Source organism: Adiantum capillus-veneris, chromosome 3 (genome assembly GCF_014529385.1).
Source record: "Adiantum capillus-veneris isolate H3 chromosome 3, ASM1452938v2, whole genome shotgun sequence".
Lineage (NCBI taxonomy): Eukaryota > Viridiplantae > Streptophyta > Polypodiopsida > Polypodiales > Pteridaceae > Adiantum > Adiantum capillus-veneris.
Window position 1 is genome coordinate 2,963,304 of NC_140933.1, and position 19,891 is coordinate 2,983,194.

The 19,891-nt window shown below is 46.2% G+C and overlaps 1 protein-coding gene across 1 annotated transcript in view; it reads left to right on the top strand.

Annotated features, from left to right (window-relative positions):
• LOC147460427 (uncharacterized) overlaps positions 1 to 15,572 on the top strand; it is a 168,438-nt gene extending 152,866 nt beyond the window's left edge. Inside the window, exons 16-20 of the mRNA XM_086507585.1 lie at positions 10,150 to 10,243; positions 13,721 to 13,942; positions 14,017 to 14,223; positions 14,350 to 14,727; positions 14,838 to 15,572. Coding sequence (XP_086363711.1) covers positions 10,150 to 10,243; positions 13,721 to 13,942; positions 14,017 to 14,223; positions 14,350 to 14,727; positions 14,838 to 14,960 — 1,024 coding nt within the window. The 3' untranslated portion in view covers positions 14,961 to 15,572. The remainder of the gene's footprint in view (positions 1 to 10,149; positions 10,244 to 13,720; positions 13,943 to 14,016; positions 14,224 to 14,349; positions 14,728 to 14,837) is intronic.
• Positions 15,573 to 19,891: the final 4,319 nt, after the last annotated feature.

The window sequence follows — 19,891 nt, forward strand, 5'->3', positions numbered from 1 at the left end:
ATCTGTTCCAATGCCTCGTGATGTGGAGGCTTCTCATGTCTAAGAGAGAAGGACCTCTCCTCTTGAAGAGCTCGCTGTAACTTTAGGGCTTCCAGTTCCCTGCGTAAAGAAGTTAAAGGATCAAAAGGACTTTCCAAAAACACAGAGGGGGTCTCTATGTGAGAGGGGTTGGTGAACAGCTTCCTAGCCCCCTCTATCCTCGTAGCAGCTGCGATGAACTCCTCCAGAGTGGCGTCGGGTCGGAGACTCTCTCGTAGTTTTTGCTCAGAAGTTTTGGGAAGCGCCTTCTCTACCCACTTCTTAACCATAAATTCACCTGATTGCTGGGGAAGCTTGGCAACCAAAGACTTGGTTTTCGTCATAAGTTCGGCAAATGTCTCCTCTGGTTGGAGCACCGTGTTGGCTAACTCATCCAACACCTTCTCCTGGTAGTCACCGGGCCTGAAAGCTGCACAGAACTGTTGCCTTAAGGCTGCCCAGGTTGCAAAATGGTTCTCTGCAAACTGGCTGTACCATTTGTCTGCTAAGCCATCCAAGGTGGATGGAAAGAGTACCAAATAAGCATCTTCCTTGTTAAGACCACGACCCCTACAGAGAGATACAAACCTCCTTGCATGGTCGTCAGCATCTTCTGAAGAGAGTCCTTTGAATGTAGGGAACTTGATGTTTACCTTAGCCAAAACGCTAGCCAACGGCTCCATGGCCCCTTGCTGAGCCTGTTGCTCAGTAGCGTGCTGTAGCAGAATAGGAGAGAGCTTTACTAGAGAAGGTGATCTGGAAGATATGGAACCAGATGAAGGAATGGGTGATATATGTGGAGGTATAGGTGATGAGGTTGATGGACTTCTACTAGGTACCAGAGGTCGTCTTCTGTTATAGTACTTCAGAGGGCTCAGTAGTGCGCTTTGACGCTCGACTGACCACCTTGTATGTGTCATGCAGTGACCACCAATCCAACCAACCCTTGGGCAAGAAAACCTTGAACTGGCTGAAGATTGGTCTAGACTCTACTAGACCAGGCGTGACTAGACTACGCTGGACCAGGGACGAGGAGGACTAGACCAAGGTCGAGGAGGTCTAGACCAAGGACGAGGACAGGTTGGACCAGGGCGAGAGAACAGTTGGACCAGGCGAGAGGAGAACAGTGCAAGGCAAGGTCGGCGAAGCTAGATAGACCCAACTAGCTTCAAGATTTGCAACTCACAGAGTGAGATTTCAGTTGAGGTCCCACCGTGATCGCCAAAATGAGAGCACCTGTAGCACGGATAATGTGTCGTGCTCTCTACAGTGGGTGGTGGGTGGTCCTCAGTGCAATGTGCGTGACAATCTCACTCAAATAGACTGAACAGAAAGGAAACAATAGACATCAACAGAGCTCACAAAGACACAACAACAGACCAGAACATATGACTCGACTATCTCAAGACTGATACAGACTCTAGCGTTGCAGCACACTCAGCTCCAGGCCCGGACTCACAGGTACAATGGGGGTGTCAAGGCTTAGATGTGCCGGGATGGTGAAGACGTGCTCTGTGTACCGACCCACTCTAGACGACTCCGTACAAGATGTGTAGAAGATGATGATATGAAGAAGATGATGATAATGACCCAACGGCCCATAAATGTCAGCCACCTAAGCCAATCTCCAAATTGAGTGGTGGTGGTGACCTGGCCACGATGTCCACTAGACCACCGTTCGGATCCTGCGTGCCACGTGTCATTGCCCAGCCCAGCCCAGAGAGTCCGTCCAGTGTGAACCAGACCAGATGGTTCACACCAGACCAACTGTACTAACTGAGTGTCCTGTGAAAGTGACACTGTAGCCTGCTACACCAAGAAACATGAGGCCTACTACCAACCAAGTGGCCTCTCTAAGTGTTGACCATGGGGTTCCAAACAAGGGTCTGTCTGAGGCGCTCCTCTGTGCAATTGGGCTGGTGCTGCTCCAGGCCTCTCCGCAGCTGCTCCCAGGAGCGAAGCAGGCTCATAGCAAAACGATCCTCCAGTCTCTTGCTCAAGCCAACTTTGCGCATCTCTGTGAAAATTCATCTGATGGAAGGTCTCCAAGGGTCTCCGCCTGAGGCACTCTAGCTCTAAGCTGCTGAAGCAAAAACTCCTTCCAGGGCTCCTCCCTTGGAAGCAGTCCTCTGAGAATAAACTTCCCAAGAAGGGCTCTGCACTGCTGTGCGGAGAGTGATGATCGGCTAGGCCACTTTGGCCCGGGCTATCTAAGTGTCGCGCCTTGACCAAAGGAAGTTCCTGATCAGCCTCTCTACCTGGCTGATGCAGGAGCTTGAAAAGATCCAACAAGATGTAATGTACCACATAGTAGCCAACAACACCTGGTTGGCCACTATAACTCTACTTGCCAAAGAAAGTCGTGTCGAGCTCCAATGTAACAACTTCCTCTTGATGGACAGAAGGAGGGGAGCAATCTATTGCTCTGGAGACAAGTCCAAGCCAACGTGACAGCCCAAGTATCGACGAAACTGCACTCCCTAGGGGGATCCATCTAAAACCCTCACTTGGCAGCCAATCAGGCGTAGGAGCACTGCTAACCGAGAAAGCCACTGTCTTCCTCCAGTTAATCAGTGCGCCCGATGCACACGAAACGTCTCAAGAGCCTACTCACACCTGTGTAGGGTGGTCTCCTGGCCCTCCAAGCACAAAGCTGAGTCGTCTGCAAACTGAGCATCCAGTAGCTCATCGCCCGAATAGGGAGCGCTAAGCCACATAGATCAACCTACCGTGAAACCAAAAATATGCTCATCGCCTCAGCATAGAACAGAAAGAGGAATGGGGCAAGAGGGCAGCCTTGTCTGACCGAACGTGTGAGCATGAAACGGTCTCCTCTACCTCCTGCCAAAAGCACCTGACTGTGTGCACGTCTGTAGAGAGATGACACACCTCTGATCCAAGCATCTAAGAAGCCCATCTTGCGTAGAGTGCCCTCCAAAAAGTCCCAATCAACTCTATCGTAGGCCTTCTCAAAATCAAGAAAAAGTATCACCAGATCCTCACCACGGAGGTGCGCGAGGGAAGAAGCCTCCCAAAAAGTAAAGATATTGTCAAGGATACTGCGCTCCTTGACAAAACCTGTCTGGGTCCCCTGTATAATGCTATCTAGAAGTGGCCGAATCCTCAAACTCAAAGTCTTGGCAAGAATTTTGTGCTTGATCTACCTCATTCCCAAGGAGGGTGGCTCCTTGGATGAGATTTGGCAATGGGGACCCATCACCATCCTCAACTTAGCCTCCTCACTCATGGTGTAAGGCATCAGGGCGCATCTCTCCTGTGTGTAAGATGGACTGAAAAGCGTTGCATAGGTTCAAGCCAGCAAATTGGGAGTCAAACCATCCTCGCCGGGACAGCTACCACGGGGAAGTGCTCTGAGGGCTGCATGGAGCTCCTCTAGCTGAAGAGGCAGCTCAAGCCTCTAGCGCATCTCCTCAGTCACTATACAAGGCATCTGTGCCCAAACCTACTCTCTGTATCATAGTTACCGGGGAACACGTTCCGCAGGCCCTAGAAGGCCGGAACGCCGTTCCCTCCCCCTCTGCCAAGCTGGAACGCCCCGGAACGTTTTGCCGTTCCGGGTGACCACCTGATACCGGAACGGCCGGCCGGAACGGCTCCGGAATGGTCCGGAACGGCCAACTCTCAAAAATGGGAAGAAATAGGCAGTTTTTTGCAAATTTGCAATGAACATTAGGTGTTTTTTTAGTGTGCAAGGACTCAAAAATTAAAATGCACCCCCTCACACCCATTCCCTTCTCAAGCATTATTTGGGTGTCTTTTATGCCTCCCGTTCCGCGCCGTTCCCGTTCCGGACCCCTGGCCGTTCCCCCGTTCCGCGAGGGTCCCCGTCGCCGTTCCCGTTCCGCGTTCTGGGTAACTCTGCTCTGTATGCAACCTAACGCTCTGACTGAGGCTCTACTGACAACAGGTCACGGTAAAAGTCAGTAGCAATTGCACGCATGTCCTCTTGCTCTGAGGCAACTAACCCGTCGGGCCTCCTCAACTGGCTGACGCTGGCGTGCGCATGCCGAGGTTCCACTTTCTCAAAGAACATCCTCGTCACTCTCACCCACCTGGGTCCACCTAGAGGCTTGTCGATGGAAAGCAAACTCATGATGCCTCCTCTGTGCTAGCAAGCTCCTGGCGAGCCTGGTGCAACTGCTCCTCCATCTAGGGACTGTCTGGTGTTACTCCTGCATCCTCTGGAAGGAAGCAACACCTTGTCGAAGACGTTGCTCCTCTCTCGCTGCAGCAAGGCGACGGGCCGTAGACTCCTGAAGAAAGAACCGACTAAGCTGAGCAAGTCCAGAGGCCACTCTGTTAGCAGGAGAATCCTGTGTGTCCAAGCCCTCTGTCCAAAAAGCCACCACTCGCTCTCTGAGCTCAGAGCCCAGCAAGATCCTCCTAGGGACACGTAGCATCCGCCTCCTCTGTCTATCTGCCACTATGAGGATCATTGGTGCATGGTCCGAAAAAGATGTCCCAGCCAGAATGCAAATTGTCCCACCCAAGTCACAGAAGTGGTCACTAGTGTAGAAGCGATCTATCGGAGATAGATTCACTCGTCCCACTTTGCGGTCCGAACGAGAGAAGGCCAGGCTGTCTGGGGGCCTCACAAAGCCAGAGTGTTGCCAAACATTTGAAACCCTCAAAGTCATACATAGCCTCTCCCAAGCTGCTAACTCAGCTCCATGCACAGTAGCATGGCTACCTCCTGTTCAGTCAAAGGGGTCCTCCAGCATGTTGAAGTCACCCCCAATGCACCATTGCTTTGCATGTGGCAGAGACTCTACATTGTGAGACCAAAACTCTGCACGTGCACTCGCCACATTGAACGCATAGATGTTCAGGAACCCCAAAGGCAACCTTGAACCTGCATAGGAATCCACTAAGCCCTTCCAGGCACAATAATACCTCTATCCACAATGGCCTGTTGCCAAGAGTCCGCAATAGTCATACATACCCCTCCCTGGATACCACCAGGTCCAAATGCAGTTGACCAAAATGTCTCATATGGCCCACGCAGAAGCTGACCACATCGTCTCTCACACAGATGATGCTCCTGTAGCATAAGAAGATCAATCTCTCCTCCCACAAGGCATCGCTGAAGCTCTCGACGTAATCGGCCCCTCTGGCGTTGAAACTAGGGCCTACCTAATCCTTGCACGTTCCATGAGACGATCCTCATGGAGAGAGAGAGAGAACTGATGCTGCAGTAGTAGCTAACCGTGCTATCTTTGAGGCTGGCTGTGATAGGGAATAATCTGCATCGGGGCGTCTCTGAGATAGGCGTGACTGCAAAGAGTATCTAGCCCAAGCCCAAGAAGAACGAGCGGTGTGCAGGGCAACCTCCTTTGTTCAGGAGTCCTCATGTATGTGTACATAACATGACGGGCTCTGCGTGTCAGTAAAGAAGTGTATCACAATGGTCTACATCCTTCCGAGTTTGGAGGTGTCACTAAGAACTTGGCCAACGGCCACAGAGTCTGAACCAAGTTTGTAACCCCTAGGTCTCCTATGTGGTGAGAGAACTCGAGGGCTTGTGCTTGCAGCCACTCCAACACCGAGTCCAAAGTCCACTCAGGCTGGTCTCTGCTACATAGGGGAAAAGAGAAGCCAACCGCTGAGTCCAGGGCCTCTATCCCTCTAGCTGCAAGGAACAGTGCATAAACTCTTAAGCAAGCTGCCTCAAAGTCTGGTAAAGGGTCGCCAAGAAAACGTGTAAAGTCATAGGCATAAAAGTCCCACCGACGACGAATGTCAAAGCTCGTCAGTCCACGAGGAATTGCTGCAAATGGAGACGTCTGCATCGAAAGGGGGGGTCGCAAGAAAGGTTTTCTCTCTCTCACCAAGGGACTCGTGGCAAAAGCGTTGCCAAGAGATCTCCTAGCAGCCGAGGATGGTCGTGCCCCTTGGGTCGGTTGTGGGGTAGGAGCGGGAGGAGATGTGGAAGCAAGGGGGCTAGCGGGAGGAGTGGGGGGGCAGGGGGCGGAGAAGGGCGAGGTGGACGGAGGAGGAAGGAGGCGGGGGGGGAGGGGTTGTCGGAGGTGAGGCTAAGGTGGAGGGTGGAGCTGGGGCCTCTTCCTGTTAAAGAGGGTCAAAATGGTTCCTTGTGGGAACCAACTGCTGTTGGCCTGAAGCTTGGGGACCACTCTGAGTGCCAGGTTGACGTGGTGGCCCCTGTTGACGTTGACCACGAACCTGTTGCCAGCCCTTCTCCGCGTGAGTCCCAACTCGGAGGGTGGCTCTGCCTGCGTACCCTGTGACTGTCTGCTGCTGCTGGCCAACCCTTGGAGGTTGGGGCTGAGCCTGAGGTGAAGGTCGGGGTCTCCTCCGCGGACAGGCCTTCGCAAGATGGCCCATCTGACGACAGTAAAACACTGATTCAGGAGGCCCGAATACTCCATGCTCTGACGGAACCAACCACCACTCACCCTAGGTAGTAGGATGACCTTCGGGAGAGTGTGGGTGTCCCGAACCAGAACACGTGTTGTGGGAATGCCGGCCGCCTTGGCAGCTACAGAGGCTGCCGGGCGAGGAGTCTCCAGGATAGTCCCAATCTCTGAGCCTATCCTAGAAAGGAGCGGAAGGTACTCCCTTCTCAAGCAGGGGAAGCAGACTGAGATGGGTAGGTCTGCCTCCTCGACAAGAACGTCAGTAGTTGGGTCGAAACCATGGCGCCACTATCAAAAGTGTGCCCGAACTGCTCGGATGGTCAAGGGGCTCATCGTAATGACCTTGGACACCATCTCGGGAGTCTCAAACTCTATCTGGTAGTAGCCATGCCCGAGAAACTGAACATTGAGAATCTTGCGACCTCTGCTAAAAGGCGGGCTTGGAGGAGATCACGCACCTCTCCTCTGCTAGGTCGGGTGCCGATGATCTTGCAGATGACGAAGGTTGCTTGGAGGCGCTCCACCTCTACGGCTAGGCTCGCTTGCTTTGTCGATGAGAGAGCAAGTTGGATGGTGGGCTCTGCAGGGTCGGGCGAGGGGGCTTCTAGAGAGTCCCTATGGGGCGGAGCATGAGCCTCCGGAGATCTGTGTCTACTGCTGTGAGTGCGGTGGATGACAAGAGCCAGACGACTTCCGAGGAGCTCCGACGGTGAAGGACAAGCCCTCAAGGTTGAGGTGCAAGAGAAACCGACGGCACAGGGGGGGTTTGCGCAAGGGAGAAGCGTGAGGGGGGGGGGGGGGGGGGGGGGTAGGAGGCAGCGAGTGGGGCATGATCAATGATGGCGGGGGAGCTGGAGGCTGGCATGTGGGGGCAAAGGAATGAGCGGGGGGAACGGGCTGCACGCGAGGGCGGGCATCCGAGGCAAAACGTAAAGATTGCCTAAGGGAAATTGTAAGGGATCTGCATCAAAGCGAAGGAACATGCAGCCATTACATTGACGCCATAGGGTCCAATAAGACTAAAATATGAGCCACAAAGAAGACTGCAAATCGCTGTAAGGAAGGCGAGAATGCCAAAACCCCAAAACCTATTGTGCTAGACATAGAGGGGAAACGGATCCGCATACTAGCTGCTATGCGACGAAGAAACCTGCTAGTAATGCAGCAATCCCAAAGCAGGTGACTAGCAGTCTATTCCGCAGTCGAGCAGCGAACACAACGAGGAGAGCAGATACGACGTCACAGAGAAAAGAGCCCATGGGAGAACTCCAAGCAAGCATCGCCAAAGAATCAAGCGTGTTTCAAAGGCAAGTGGCTCTTCCAGAGGGAAAAGAGTGTCTTCTTCTACTCATAGTTACCCGGAACGGGAACGGGAGGGTCCGGAATGGGACGGGAACGGGGGGGGGGGGAGGAGGGGGGGGGGGGGGGGGGGCGAAATGGGAACGGGGTCGGAACGGTCCACTAAAGTAAGGCTTGAATTACCTCCATTCAGCTTAGTCCCAAATAAACTCCTAAACAACCCCAAAGCTGCCCTCAAATCTGCCCCCTAACTTGCTCTCAAACTGCACCAAATATGTTCCCCAAACAACCCCAAAGCTACCCCCCAATGCCTACTTTTGTCCGTTCTGCCCCGCGTTTCGCCGTTCCGCCTCATGTTCCGCCTTGTTCCCCCCATTCCGGAACACCGTTCCGATTACATTCCGTTCCGGTTCCGTTCCCATCTCCGTTTCGGAACGTTTGGGCTGTGTTCCCCCCGTTCCCTGTTACACTGCTTCTACTAGGTATCAGACTTGTGCATTGACCATAGAAGGCGGGACTCTTTGAGAGTACGCCTTGCTGTCGACTATCTAGGCTTATCAATAGATGACATGCAATCCGTACTGATTGCTTGCATTCAATTCTTCCTACTGCCACAGTTCCTACCCATGGAAAAGAAAGCTATCCCAATGCATCACAGGGGGCTGAATAATTTAATGAAGTCATGCGAAGGCTTTGCGATTGTTAGCTATGGAAAAGGTATGTTTACGAGCCACCATGGTGGGCTGAATACATTCCTGTCTTAGGTGTGTACCTACTTTGCTGGTGGAATTTGCAGAACAAAGCAGCCTTGGATGCAATGCTGGCTTACATGTGTATTGCTTTTCGGTCATCTGCATTTGACAATTGGCATACCTTGTTGCGAAGTAGTATTTGCTAAGCTCTCAGGTTTCATGAAAGTCTGTCTATATGCTACTCATCCTTATTGCTGATGGAAAAAAAGTACCAAATTTATCTATTGGCATCCCACAATGCTTTGCTGGTAATTCTTCACGTTTAAAAAGTTGTATTGGAGTGTGGTTTGCCCAGCTGCTTTTTCAGAAATTAAGCCTGAGAAAGCATAATACTTGGCACAAAAAGGTGTAAACACGGTTGATGATATTTTATGTTCCTCCTATCATTATTGACTAGTTGAGCATAAAATTTCTAATATGCTTTAGCCTTTTGTGACGATTACTCCTTTTGAAATTCAAGAAAGAACAGCTGATTGGCATCTTTGTAGTCTTCCTTTACCTGAAATAATGGCTCAAAATACTTCTGCCAAGCTACAACCATGATCTTAGGTATTAGTTGTAGGTAATGTACTTTGGCTTCCTTAGAACATGTGAAGACCAACACAGAGTGTTTCTTGGAGGTGTCTTCGTGGAGTACTTGTCATGGGCAATGTGCTTGGGAAACACAAGATTTTGGATGGTTGGTGTTTGAATTGCAGGCAGTTAGCAGAGACCCATGTTCATTCTTTTGGGTCTTGCCCACATTCTCATGATTTCACGAGATGCTTCGATGTGAGTTTCCCCTGTCCCCAGTTTTGTATCTTAGGTATTAGAAGTACATAATGAACTTTGGCTCATGAAAACTCCTTTGCTTGCTTAGAAGATGTAAGGGCCATCTTGCACGAAAGAGTATTTATTTGGGAGTGTCTTGTGAGTACTTCCTATGGGGAGTGTGCTTACTAAACACAAGATTTTGGATGGGCGGTGTTGGAATTTCAGGCATTTTGCAGAGACCCATGCTCATTTTCTTTCGTCTTGCCCACATTCTCGTGATTTCATTTCGTGTTTTATGAGATGCTTCCAATGTGAGATTCCCCTTTCCCCTTTGGCCAGTGGTTCTGGAAGTTTGGCATCATTTCAGACCCTTCACAGGATGCCTCCAGTTGATCTCATGGGTTTGGTATTGGACCTCGTGGCTCATTTGGAGTTTGAAAAATAATCTGCAAACTCCGAGGATCCTTTTGCAAATGCTAAGATAAGTGCGGCAATTCTGCTTCTGTATTGGTATGATCTCTCTCGGACATTAGAAATATTCTTTGACTGTTTATAGTTGCATGCCATCTCTGCACCCTTTGGGGCCGAGTTATGGCTCATTAATTGTTCATGTTTTTGCTCGCTCTAAGGTTTCCCACTAGGACTATCTGTGTGTCTCAATTAAGAGGGGGAGCAGGTGTAAGATACCCTGGGCTATGGAGAGTTGATAGGTCAACTGTGTTCTCTTACTCTCTTCGAATGGAATGCTCTAAAGTCTGTTACATACTTACAGACCTTGATGGGTGTGAATCCATATTTGTAGTTAGCATCCTGTTTGTTTCCGAGTTCACATTGGAATATTCATCCTTCATCAAATAATAACTAATTTGAAGCAGTATATTCTCAAGATACAAAGCTTGGTTCTGATCATGAGCTGGCTTTTGTTTATATAGGTATGCAATATGCAGTGAATTAACCATTCAGAATCTTGCAAGAGTTCGACCGTCAAGCAGGGCCCGCCTTCTTAATGTTGACGGTGTAAATCAGGTAAATTGATTCTCTATTGAAAGTCTCTTGCAAACTGGCTGACACAAGATGCATAAGAATTTATAATCACTGTATGTTTTGGGATCGATAATGATCAATTTTGAAAAATCCCTCTGCTCTTACTGGCTGTTAGTGATACCTTTCTGGTAGCTGAAGAGGCAAGTTATGATGGCTACATGCACTTTACGCCTCTAAACTGTAAGAAAAGGCAGGAAATGTTGTCATCAAGTTATAAAAATTTGAGGGATGATAACTATTGGCAGAAAAAGATTTGGCATGCTATGGTGAAGCTCTGATGTAGCAGAAGAGGCATACCTACACACCCAACCCGGGCACAGACAATGTTCTAGGAGTATGCCTTAGAAGAGTTGGTATAATAAGGAGTGTAGAGAGATGAGAACCATACTCCAGAGAGAGGTGCTCCTAGGAGCCATTACTATAGACAGTCACAGATAGAGCCTTCCGATGCCTAGTGCGACGGAAGAAGAGGACTCATCTTGCTCGTTTAGAGGAGGAGTTGTACAAGCCATCTGTGTGCCAGGACTCAAGCGAGGCATGGAGATTTTTTCATGAGCATTCCTCCCCACCGGCTATCACATTCACTAAGATTTGGGGCGCCTATGCAGCATCTCTTTACATAGTTCGAGGGCAGGAGTCTCTACCCAACTCTCCGAAGCCATGCGCACAGACAACACTTTCTTTACCGTTGAGATTGTAAAGAAATCCATTTATAGGATGAGGACCAGGAGAGCATATGATCATGATGGATTGATGGCGGAGCACTTTATACATGCTAGAGATATGCTTGTAGGGCTTCTTATAGTAATGCTCAACCGAGCTTTGTATGAGAGTTTTCCGGATACTTAGAGCATGTCTACTATTGTGCCTATCTTCAAGGCAGGCGACCCCATGATACCGAGGAATTACCGTACTATCATGATTGGGCACACACTAGCTAGGTTGTATGCACCCATTCTTGAGCAGCAGCTCAGTAGATGGGCAGAGAGAGCAGGCATTCGGGCATCAGGGATTCGGGCCAGGCACATTTCAGGAGGTATATTGACACTCAGAGCTGGTTATTGAGGAAAGAAATCACATGGTAGGAGGATACCTTTGTGGATTTTTGCAAAGCATTTGATACGGTTCCGTGAGCTCGATTGATGCAAAGACTACAAGGGATGGGAGTAGCCACAGAGCTGATCTGGGGAGTCATGACAGGACAATCGTGGAGCAGGTTCATAGTCCCGAGGGGTTATCAGAGTATATTCATTCCACTTTTGGAGTGAAACACAAATGCCCACTCTCCCCTACAGTATTTGGTTTATATGTAGATGAGGTTTCAGGTTACATTGAGAGGGGAGGCAACGGAGGAGCACAGCTAGCAAGGACATGGATTTCATTACCATTGTATGCGGATGATATTATGTTGATATCAGATTCGCTCGAGGGGATGTAGTGACACTCGGATGCATTGCCGACATTTGCTAGTGATAGCCGCTTGTTGGCGAACCTTGGCAAGACCGAAATTATGGTGTTCGACACCAAAACACAGTGGGTCAGGCGATCTACACTGACCTTCACATATGGTCAGCAGACGGTTGAGTATACAGACTCATACATTTACCTGGGAGTGGTTTTCAGTGGTCCAGTATTCTCTTTGAAGCGAGCAACAGAGACCAGACTGACGAAAGCAATGCAGCTTTGGGGAGGATGAAACAATGCAGCTTTGGGGAGGATGGAGAGGATGTGTTCACAGATTCAGTTTCAGGAACCTCAAACAAAGCTCTGGCTATTTGACACATTGGTTACTGCAGCTCTTCTTTATGGGATACAGATATGGGGACCATCAGTAAACCATCATAGCCGAGATGGCAGAACTGATGGATGGAGATGCCTTTGTACCACAAGAGATTCTTTGTGTGGAGCTTGGTGCTCCCCTGCTGGTCATAGAGGCACTTACTAGATCTGTCTCTTTCACGCACACTATCTGGGATCTCCTTAAAGATAGGTATGCTAGCATAGCTTTGGAGTCTTCTCAACAGCTTGCTTCACAGGGAGACACATCTTGTTTTTGAGCTACATGGTTAGTATGGACAAACTACCCCCTTCCAGTACTTGCTGGATGCACCCTCCTTGTCCCTTACATGAACCGAGATTACCCACCTCATCATACATTATTCTATTCAACTAGACACTAGGAGGACATGGACAGTGCCGACCCGAGAGCTTCGCACGAAGATGCCTTTCTACAGAGAGCATCTTCTCCAGCTCACAGAGGATGGATGTATGATCAGACCTACCTATATGGACACTCATTTATCCCATGGGGTACGATGTGTTATTGGTCATATGTGCATCATCGCACCAGCTAGAGATTGAGACTTGCAGATTTAGGAGAGTACCAGCAGCGGCCAGGATTTGCCAGTTGTGAAAAGCAACCATTAGCGCCTTGATTTTGAAAGTGACAATAAGGAGGCCCTTTTCAGAAAACTGATTTTTTAGTGTGCTAAGCTATGATCCAAGTGATTCTTGAATTTTTAGGTAAAACAAAGCGTTGTCTATGGGCTGAAAACTTCGGGTTTTCAAGGGTGTTTTGTGACAAAAATGCAGCAGACAACCGTCAGCCCCTCTTTAGGCAAAACCACTGGTCCAAGGGTGGTTTCTGCGATAAAAACGCTTGACATATTATCTAGGGCTCCAATCTAGCGAAAATTTTAAACATCAAGTCCCACTTTGAGATATGATCGTGCATAATCTATAGAATTTTTCATCATACGGTCATATAGATGATTTTATGGGTGCTCCAGTTGTTATGGATATTGACAACAAGTTTGGACATTATACCCAATTTAGACTAATGTGTCAAATGGAAAAAGGAGATTCTGGTGTGTGCAATTTTGCAATGTAAAACATCTTCTACTTGTGGTTTATTGTAAAATCAATATTTGTCATCTTAATAGATAGCGTGTAGAAACATCATGATACAATTCAAGTTACACCCATACTGTGTTTTTTTTTTCCAGTGACTGGATGTTGTTTAAAAGGTAGCAAAAGGATTTTTTGAGATTCTTTTGTATGTACATTGCATTTTATTCAAAACGTAGCAAATTGTACTGATTTAGAGTTAACGTTGCAAGAGAGATGCCGAAGGGGCAAAATCAAGAAAAATGTATCTCGTATGTATTGTATGCATGGACCTACATTTGTGCGTGCGCACACAAAAACATATATCTTTTATTTTCAAAAAGTTGTCCATTTAAAACTTGCAAGTGTCTTGGTGATGAGTACAAGCAACAGCACTCTAAAGATCTCTTCTGCTAGAAATTTTACTTGGAGTATCCTCTATTTAACAACGAGGAATGTGTAAACTCCTTTTAACGTTTGAGAGATCTTTTTGTGGTACAATCAATGTATGTTTCTTTATTACCAGCTATGACACTTTATTAGTCTTTGTTTGAAAGACGTCTCCACTTGTAGTGGCTAGTTGGCAAGCATGGCGATGAGATATTCAAAGCAATCAAACAGCTATCTACAGAACTTGGGCTTACCTTGGACAGTGCAGAGAAATCACAGATGGAATCACAGACAGTGCCAAACTCTACTAGGCAAACTCAAGGAGCCGAAAGTAAGGCCACCCCTGCTAAGATCGAAGCGTGGAGAATGTGGCAAGAAGAAGGCATGACTCTTTCAGAAATCGCGGTTAGTGTTTTCTTTGGACTTCAATGTGCTTTTGACATTGCCTATCATGAAATCGATATAATTGTTCTTTGTAGAATCTACCTGACCGGCCAAAACCTATTAAAGAAGAAACAGTTGGAGAGTACATCGTCGAGTGTTGTAGGCTCGGATTTGAGCTGAATTGGCAACGTTTTAGTAAGGAGACTGGGTTTGACAAGGTCGTAAAAGAGGTACAAGCAGGAGTAGAGCGTGTCGGTTCCAAGGATAGGCTTAAACCAATCAAGGAGCAAGTTCCAGAACATGTATGGTTTTTCATCTCATAAGAAAACTTCAAGTAAAGACCTGATTTAGTATTTGTTTGGATTCATGCCACTTTGCGAATGCAGAAGCATGTGTTCAAGGTATAACCTACTTGGTGCTGCTTGCAGGTAAGTTACTTGCACATCAGAATGTTTTTGATGATGCAAGAGCTAGAACTTCCAGATCCCTCCATCTCTACCAAAGAGTCTAACCCAGAGAGTTTGCCTGATCATGAAGAACCTTCATCTCAGGCGGAATGCATAGTGAGAGAAAGTTTTGACGATGAGAAGGCAACAAATGGTAACCGTGCATGTGAAGAGCTCCATACCGAAACATCGCAAAAGAATGCAGAGCTTCCATGGTCAGATGAGAACTCCTCCGTTCCGTCAAGGCAGAAACGAGCTCCGATGTGGATGCGTGACTCTGACCGATATACCAAATGGTCTCGAAAACAGGAGCTGACGGAAGAATGCCTTATGGAGTGGTTAAGCGAAAAAAAAAATGGGGTGAGCAATGTCACACTCCTGTCTGAGCATACCGGTGTTATAATCATGAAAAAACTTTGTGGAATAAATTTTGTCCGTCTATCGAATGGCATAATTTTGTCTCCTTTCAGGTAACCATCCAGGCAATGCTGGCGGCTTTCTCCACAGATAAGGACTCCCTCCTCGCTCTCCTGACAAAACTTGAGGAGGATTTCCTGATATACAAAAGAAACGACCTGTACAGAATTATCTAATGTTCCATACAATGAATACCCACAGGCTTAAGTCTACAATATTTATTGAAAGCACAACCATTCTCATCCAAATCCTTCCACAATTTTGTAACACAGCCCCCACGGGAATTGCAGCTCAGTGATAACAGTTTGCAATACGCAAAACGAATCCCCTTTGGCGTCCCCCACAAAAAAAGAAAGTTTTTTGCACATCTTCTATATTCCAAGGATTGTGTTCAGCCCCCATCTCCTCTATTAATCCTTCTTGACATTTGAAATGTTATTTTCTTGTAGTTTTGAAAATGGAGAGTGGTGACATATAGAGACTCTTATCAACGATGCCATCAAGAAACAGGAGAAAGATGCATATAATGCAGTGAATACATGGATAGACACCCTGTAGATGGTCTTAAGAGACTCGAGCTGAATGTGCTAGTATCCTCAGAGCATGGTGGGCTACAAGAACATAGTAGACATCAGATTCCACAATAAAATGGACAAAGACACGAGATTCTGTAGCGCCAATAACCCATTACCACTGTCCACTCCTGCACCTCCGAATGGATAATAGACAAATAATAGGTGGGCTAAAAAATTGGATACAAGATTATCAAATATGTCATAATTGTCCAAGGATGTCTTGCTTAACATAGTTGGGAGTATATTGATTATTCTTTATTTGACGAGAAATATTTGGACATGGGATAGGGATGTCTACACTATTTACACTGGCATGTTTCAAATGGGATCTACGGTTGGGACCATGTGGGCTGTCCGATGCACATTTGTAAATTTGTGAAACTTAGCACAATTCAGGTAGGCTCATATATTCAAGTCATTTCACACACTACCAACTTGAACCCACAATCTCCCCCCGGGAATCCGATGCTTGGGCTCACACATTGGTTCTCCTCGTAATGGAGCCCTACTGTTCTCATGTTGGTGGAGTATTGAGGATATCCTTTTGGTTTCAGGGGAGTACGCAAAAGGACCTATGCATAAGATTGGATTTCAAGGAGTGTTGAATCATCTCATAAGCAAAAAGGGGGGTACTCCAATTCGAAGAGAGAGAATGGGATCCTGTCTTGCATCATTTTGAGGAATGTATGTCAAGAAAACGCATCTGGGAGGAAAGACCTATAGGATCATTCTAGGAATTGTAATTTGGGATTGTAATGAAGAATAAATGTTGAACTGGGGGCATTTGATGAGAGAGATGATTGCATGTTACTAGGGCTAGAGGGGGGAATATTGGTGTCTTAAACACGTCATTTGGCCTATGAAGGATCGACCATCCTTCATACTATAGTGAGGTATCCTTTGTAACCTAAGTTCAAGTGTTCCTTAATAGACATGAACCTAGCAAGGAATTGTTTACTTGCTCTACATTGCTCATCCCATGTATGCATAATTTTTGCACTCATCACATACGTGTCTCTCATATATCATGCATATTATCATTCTTATTAAAGCTTGTAGTAAAGGATGCACACAGCACAAGAACTATCACTTAATGTGCAAGAACAAAGATAAGGGATGTGTTACCACATTATGGGAGTGATAAATGTGAGCACACTTAGTATTGTTCGGGCACCCTATTTTACTTGTGAGGAGGTGTTTTTTTCAGCTTGTAAATACACCCATTCTAGAGTAAGCCAAATCTTTGTACTAGCACACTCAATAATATTTTGTATTGTGAGCCCTTGAGCTTCTCCTTCTTTTCCATCTTGCAAACCTCTTTCCAACAATTGGTATTAGAGTAGGCTTAAGCATCCGGGGCATTTTTGGTGAGTGTCCTAGATTGTCAAAATTTTGATGGTCTACTTAAGCCTTCATTTCCACTAATACAATAATGTGCAAGTGATTTTCTTCTTTTGCATAGGTTGTAAGGATTTTGGGCTTTATCCTATGCTTATGTGTAGCACCTCTTGTCTAGAGTTTTGAGCCAAGACACATTGGTGGTCCCAAAGATTGGCATCCCTTTTGGTATTTCTTTATTATTACTTCACACAAGTACAAGTCTCAAGGGTCCAACTCTCTCTCAAACTATATCTTGATGTTCTACGGAAGAGTGACCTCAAGGGTAGTTATAAACAGTACAAGGGACACCCAAAAGCAGAGCCCCAAAAGCATTAGATTCCAAAAGCATATGCTCAAAAGCACCATGTAAACTACTAGAATCTGTCAGCAACGCAAAACACGAAATTTCATGTAGCTTGCCATGTCAGTGTGAATAACGAGATTTTGTGCAGTTTGCCACATCAACATGTCAACGCAATTAACGGGATTTGCAGCCAATGATCAAGCTTTTAATATTTGGTGTTAGGTCCCTCGATCAATGCTCCATAAGTTGGGTAGCATTGGATTATTAAAAATCCCTAATCCTCTTCAATTTAGGCCCCTCAACCACACTTTCTTGGTTCAATTCCTTAAGCTTCATTTCCTCTTGTCCACTCAGTCATTTCTCTTCCAAACGGGCATGCCTCATCATCACTTTGTGCATTTTTCCCTCTTGAAAGAATTGTAATAAAAAACAGCTAAAGGATGAAAACTTTCTTTAGTAGACATTGACTCTATATACCCATGCACTCGACTCCATCAATCCAATACTTTTACATAGATATCAGTCATTGATCGATTACATTTCTATCGAGGATCTCCTATACAAATCATTGACATTGACTTTCTTTATTAGACATTGACTCTATATACCCATGCACTCGACTCACCAATCTAATACTTTTACACAGACATCATTCATTGATCGGTTATATTTCTATCGAGGATCACATATACAAATCATGATCACTGTAACCTATCTAGCAATCACATCTAGATCATGCTAGCACAAAAACTTTCTTTAGTAGACACTAACTCCATGTACCTATGCACCCAACTTTACCCATTCCAACACTTTTACACAGACATCGGTCATTGATCGATCACAATTCTGTCGAGGGTCTCATATACAAATCATGATGATTATAACCTATTTAGCAATCACATCTAGACCGCGTTGATCTTTTCATGGATGTCCTGATCTATTGAATTTTGTTACTATTAGATTCATTTCTTTTCTTTTCACGTTCCAATCAAGCAAACCATGCCTTTGACCATCCCGACAAGACAATACATCTACATAGCATGCAATTCACAAATAGCACTTAGTTCACATTGAATACTTATGTTTCAATCATTCAATCTAGCCATCTCATTCTATCCAAAACTCTTGACGCACCTAGATCATTGTGCAACCATCTCATCCTTTTGAAACTCTTGATGCACTCACACCAGTATCGAGTCATCTCATCCAGATAGACATCTTGATGCACTAGATTCACATTTAATTCACATTCACTTAGCCATTAAATCTAGATCTCATTGATCTTTAACAGATGTCTAGATGCACTAAGTTCAAGTCGTTCATTAGACTATGATGCAGACATTTCATCTTCTCTTTACATGTCTCTAGCAATTCACACATGAAAGAGCACACATCTTCAGTTTAATCAAGGAAATTTTCAAAACGTATTTATATTCATAAATTTATACTGAAAATTACTATCAGCCTCTCAATATCCTTAAAATCTCAAAGAGAAATTAGTGACTTTATTCAATTTAGGCAATCTATGACAAAGGAGTGGAGTGGCTTTCCCCTTGTCCATTCCATATTGCACGAGATTCAACCTGCTGATCAGTAACTTTTGGCATAGACACCGCTAATATTCCAAAAGCTTCAATGTATAGCTCTCTTTGAAGAGAATTTGGATGTTTACCTCGTCCATTGACTTTGCATCGAGGACCAAAAATATCCTTGACCAAATTATCTGGTGGACCTAGCTTACCTTTCTATTTTGTTCGTGTGCCTTGTGACCTATAGGTTGCCTTATTGGCCTCCCCTGTCCATTGGCACCTTAATCTGAATCTTCAAAATCTCTAATGAACTTTCATTTGGTTCTCATGGTTCATTCTCTTCATTGGAAGACTCTTGCCTTGTTGAGGTGGACACTGGCTTGTCCATAGGATAAGTCATTGAGTTGGCATGCATTTCAAAAACCTTGCTTGGAATGTCCCATAAGTCTCTGAATAGAGTCAAACTTCTGTTGTAGACAATACTCTCAAATCTCTTTTGGTAAACCACAACAAAACCATTGAATCTGGTCCCTCAAAGTGACCCTCCAAAAAGAGGACACTAGCAAAAAGGTATGCCAAAACCTTTGGCAGTAGTCATGCAATGTGTCTTTCGTAGTCATTCTCAGATGATGCCAAGCTGTGATGACATCTTCTTCATATTCTTTTGATATCCAAGTTGAAGTGAAAATTCTCTTGAATTTTACTCATTTCGTAGTTGCTTCCCTACATAACAACACAGTAGACTACCATGTCTATGCATTTCCTTTCAAGTAAGATGCCGCTCTTCGCACCTTACTGTATGAATTCAAGGGCTTTATGGGTGTCCTGGTAGCCTAAAAATGAGTCAAACCTCACTGCTTGATCCTCATCCTTAATCTTTGTAGCATGGATAATGTGTCGTGCTCTCTGCAGTGGGTGGTCCTCAGTGCAATGTGCGTGACAATCTCACTCAAACAGATCGAACAGAAAGGAAACAATAGACATCAACAGAGCTCACAAAGACACAACAGCAGACCAGAACATATGACTCGACTATCTCAAAGACTGATACAAACTCTGGCATGGCAGCACACTCAGCTCCAGCCCAGGACTCACAGGTACAACAGGGGTGTCGAGGCTCAGATGTGCCGGGATGGTGAAGACGTGCTCTGTGTATAGACTCACTCTAGACGACTACGTACAAGACTCTGACCAAACGCTACTACTCATATATACAATCATAAAGAGCCACCAACGGCTCATAAATAACATCACCTAACTCTATCCCCACTGGGTGGCGGTGGTGACCTGGCCACGATGTCCACTAAACCACCGTATCC